Source organism: Oppia nitens, unplaced genomic scaffold, assembly GCF_028296485.1.
Source record: "Oppia nitens isolate AA-2021 unplaced genomic scaffold, nextdenovo-longstitch-racon4-pilon3 scaffold39_pilon_pilon_pilon, whole genome shotgun sequence".
In the NCBI taxonomy this organism is placed as follows: Eukaryota; Metazoa; Arthropoda; class Arachnida; order Sarcoptiformes; family Oppiidae; genus Oppia; species Oppia nitens.
This window is the reverse complement of record NW_026533220.1, coordinates 234,451-238,989: the sequence shown is the minus strand read 5'-3', so window position 1 is coordinate 238,989 and position 4,539 is coordinate 234,451. Positions and strand designations below refer to the sequence as shown.

At 26.5% G+C, this 4,539-nt stretch overlaps 1 protein-coding gene across 1 annotated transcript; it reads right to left on the bottom strand.

The window, feature by feature from the left end:
• Positions 1-732: 732 nt before the first annotated feature.
• LOC128957236 (mucin-5AC-like) lies at positions 733-3,423 on the bottom strand. The gene is made up of 2 exons (XM_054302970.1): positions 3,370-3,423; positions 733-2,859 (listed from the first exon to the last, which is right to left on the bottom strand). Exons 1-2 carry the CDS (start codon positions 3,397-3,399, stop codon positions 733-735), a joined length of 2,157 nt encoding a protein of 718 aa, XP_054158945.1. The 5' UTR covers positions 3,400-3,423.
• Between the last annotated feature and the right edge of the window lie 1,116 nt (positions 3,424-4,539).

Below are 4,539 nucleotides of genomic sequence, written 5' to 3'. Positions count from 1 at the left end.
ATAGACATTAAGATATATATATATAATGTATTAATTATTTTCATTTAAAAAACAATAGTTTTTTTATTGAGATTATTTATATAATATCAATAGTAATTTTAATAATAAAATAACAACATTTTTAAAAAAACATTATTTTAGTTATTAATATATTTTAACATATATAAACATTAATTATTATTATTATTATTAAATAACAATTTGAATGAATTAAAAATTTAAATAATAAATGTTTTAACATTTTTTAAAAAAATAATAATAATAAATTTTTTTAAGGATAAACTATAAATAATAAGCATAAAATTAAATAAAAAATAATAATAATAAGTAATTATTATTATTATTTATAACACAAACACAAACATAAATAATATGTATTAAAATATTTTGATATAATAACTATAAATTTATTAAAAAAAATTTTTTCATATATTCAAATAGAAACTTAAAATATAAAACTTTTTAAAAATACTATAATAAACTTATAATAATTTAAATAATAATGTATTAGATATACTGTTATAATAATAATAATAATACTGTTAATTAAACACAAAAATTTTTTTTAATAGGATATATAATATATAAAAAATATTAAATAATAATAACATAATTGACTAAATAAATAGATATCCGTTTTTTTTTGATAATAATTATTATTAATTATGGCTTATCCTATATCACACACTAGTATTTTTTTAACTACAGGTACCGGTAGTTTATATATATGTTTTAGATTGGTATACTCATACTTTCATCCTGCAGTGCCCGGACACTACTGTCCCCATCGGCTGTTAAGTTACCGATATTACTGGTACTACTAGTATTAGTAGCGGACATATAGTCGGCTAAATAGTCGTCAATAGTGGTTGTATTGGTATCTATCGGTGCTATTGTAGTAGTAGTTGGAATAGGAGTAGTAGTAGTAGTAGTAGTAGGTATGGTTGTACTATTGCTGGCACCGTTAGTAGGACTAACAGCAGCAGCAGTAGTAGTATTACTAGTAGTAGGAGTAGTAGTAGTAGTGATGTTTGATACTATCCATCCAATTGTCTCATCACTATTAGCTGCTGCACCGGTAGTATTACTACTACCACTACTACTAGTAGTAGCGGTAGTAGTGTTGATGTTGTTAGTTGTAGTAGTAATCGGAGCCTCTGTTGTATTAGTAGTAGTAGTAGTAGTAGTTGTAGTGACGGCTACTGTTTGGACAGTTGATGTCATACGAGAAGGACTGGTATGTTGTGATGGTGTTGTTGGTGCTGATGATGACATGACACCAACAACAACAGCAGCTACTAGTGTTTGATTTATAGTTGTCGTTGCTGTCGGTATCGGTGTAGTAGTAGTAGTAGTAGTAGTAATTGGCAATTGATTGTTGACTACTGTGCCATCATTTATCATCATATTGTTGGTGTTGTTGGTTTGGGCACTGGTAGTTGTTGTAGTACTAGTATAGTAAGCATCATAATCAAAACTGGTAGCATTAGTCGGTAATGTTATCATAAACTCGTTATTGTTATTAACTGGTATACTACCGGTGCTACCATTCATAATAATAAATGATGGTCTAGTAGTAGTAGTAGTAGTATTAGCAGCACTTGTAGTTGTTATGTCGGTATCAATGCTGACATTACTGGCCATACGTGACTCCATTGAACTATTATTGTTAGTAAATCTAGTAGTTTTCACCAATGATTTTGTTGATGTCGACAACGATTGAGATACCGGTGCTATAGTACTACTACTACTAGTAGTAGTTGCAACCGGTGTCGGGATATTAATAACTTTCTCAATAGTTTTGTTAGTAGTAGTAGTAGTAATGGCTCTGTTATTATTAGTAGGACTTGTAGTAGTAGTAGTAGTATATGCTGTTATACTTCTATCCTGTAGTACCGGTGCTGATGCTGATGAGCTACCGGTGCCGTTACCAGCAGCAGCACCATTGGTGGCAGCAATTTGTTCGATATATATAATAAAACCGACACTCAAGGCGATGCCTATTAGGGACAGTAGTATCAATGTTACAACAATTACACGCATACAACTGCAACCACCACCCGTTCCCGATGTTTGACTACCGTTTTGTCCTATTTTGCGTACATCATTGTAGGGCATATCCATACCATCATTATAGGTCAAGTGATGACCGCTACCGCCGTGATATGCCGGCCGATGCATCGGCGGCACCGGTACTACTAGTGAAACACCACCGTTAGAATGATGTACTCCTCCGGCTCGGCCGGTTGACGACATCATATAGCTTTCGCCACCTACCGGTGCCGTTGAAGCAGTAGACGATGATTGTTGGCCGGGACTTGATTGTTGGCTACTACTACTACTACTATCGCCACCGCAACCACTATTAAACTCGTATACCCAGGAGCTGGCTATTGACGATCCATTACCACCAATAGGATTATTAGGATTATGATTACGGTGTAGACTATGGGTAGTAGTAGTAGTATAGTAGTTGTCGACACCACCGACACCCACACCACCAGCACTACAACCGGGTTGTCCGCAACTATTGTTAGTACAGTCTTTGACACTTGTTTTGCTTGACTGTCGGCTATGGTATGTATGAAACGGATTGGTTAGGTAGTGGTGCGGATACCTGTGCTGCTGCTGCTGCTGTTGCTGCCGGTGCTGATGCTGTGGATAACGTTGTAGACTATTTGTTTGCTGTGTGTTTGAGGACACACCACCACCACCACTACCGACTAGTGTACCGGTAGACGGATGATAATGTTGCCGATGGTCGTACTCGCTGTCGTCCGGTTCGCTCAAAAAGGCCGGATTAATGACACCGTTGGCCGTATGAAAGGTATCCGCCCTCAGGATTGGTAGGTCTGTCTCCTAATAATAATAATAATAATAATAATAATAATAATATGAAACTAATAAATAAAATAATGTTTAAAAATAGTAATAAAAATAATCTAATAGTTATATATTAATAATAATAATAATTTATTTATTTTTTTTGTTGGTTTGAAATAATTGGGTTAAATTTAGCAATTGATTTATGGCTATTATTATTATTTTTTTTTAAAAAATAAATAATTATTACTGTATTTATACAATTAAAATAAATAAATTGTTTGAATAAAATTAATTTATTTTAACCAAAAAATAACAAACAAAACAAAATAAAATAAATAATTTTTTAAAATAAAAATTATGTAATATTTTTTTCCGATCATAAGTTTAAAAATAAATGTATTTTTAAAAATAGTTTTTTTTGTATATTTAGTATTTTAAATAAAATTATAATTTTTTTTTATAGATTTTAGATAATTTATTATTATTTTTTTATTTAATTAATAATAATAATTAATTAATTAATATTATTTAGTTATAACTTACGACAACATATATGGCATCTTTAACAGTCATAATTAATTAATTAATTATAATTTTGGTTAATATTTGGCAAATTTTTTTTAATTATTAATAAATTAAATAATAATAATAATAATAATACTAATTAATAACAATACTATTAGTAATTATAGATAATATATATATAATTTTTTATTATTATTTTTTTGTTGGTTTTATTTTTGTGTTAATAATATATAACAACAAAAAATACTACAATTTTTGTTTGTTTGACACAACACTATTTAATATCAATTTTATAAATTTATTGTTATTTTTTATAATTATTTTTGAATTATTAAATAATAATAATAAAAACTAATAATAATAATAATAATCACACATAGGGTTTAACACACACACACATAAATTAAATACTGTATTATTATAATACAAATTATTATTATTATTATTATTATTGACTAGTTTTACTATACACTCACACAAAAAAAAATAATAATAATAACATTACACCCAATGATTAAAATTTAAATGTCATTACATTTTTTATTTTTGTAGTCAAAGTGAAAATATTTTATTTTTTTTTAAATAATAATGTATTTAAAAATAGTAAAATTTTWTATATATATATATTAAAACACCATTATATAGATTATTATTATTATTATTATTATTATTATTATTATTTTAATACTTTTTTATGTTGGTTACAACAATGTGTTAGTAACATGTAATGTATAACTAATTTTATTATTTATTTTTTTGATATTTGTTTTATTAACACACAAACTGTTTAAACATTATATGAAAACAACAATAACATTACAAATCAATAATCTATTAATAATAATATTAATTCAAAAAAATAAAATAAAATAATTTATTATATTATAAATTAATGTTTTTATGTGTGAATCACACTAATAGTATTGATGTTTAATAGATATATAAATATATATATATTTATAATGAGAGAGAGAGCCATATATGAAATGTTAATTATTTAATTAATTATATATTTTTTCAGTAAAAATATAAACAATAAAATGTGAAAAATAAAACTAAATATACTGTATATGTATTCACATTTAAAATAAATAAAATCTCACTTTTAGTTATTAATAATTTATTACAAATCAACTAATAGTTGTTTTATATATATATATATATATACACTATATATATATACTGATA

Excerpts from the sequence above, each read along its gene's own strand:
- LOC128957236 (XM_054302970.1), bottom strand. The coding sequence starts at position 3,399 with ATGACTGTTAAAGATGCCATATATGTTGTC. Across the intron at positions 2,860-3,369 it reads AAGATGCCATATATGTTGTC|GAGACAGACCTACCAATCCT; the intron begins GTAAGTTATAAC and ends TATTATTATTAG.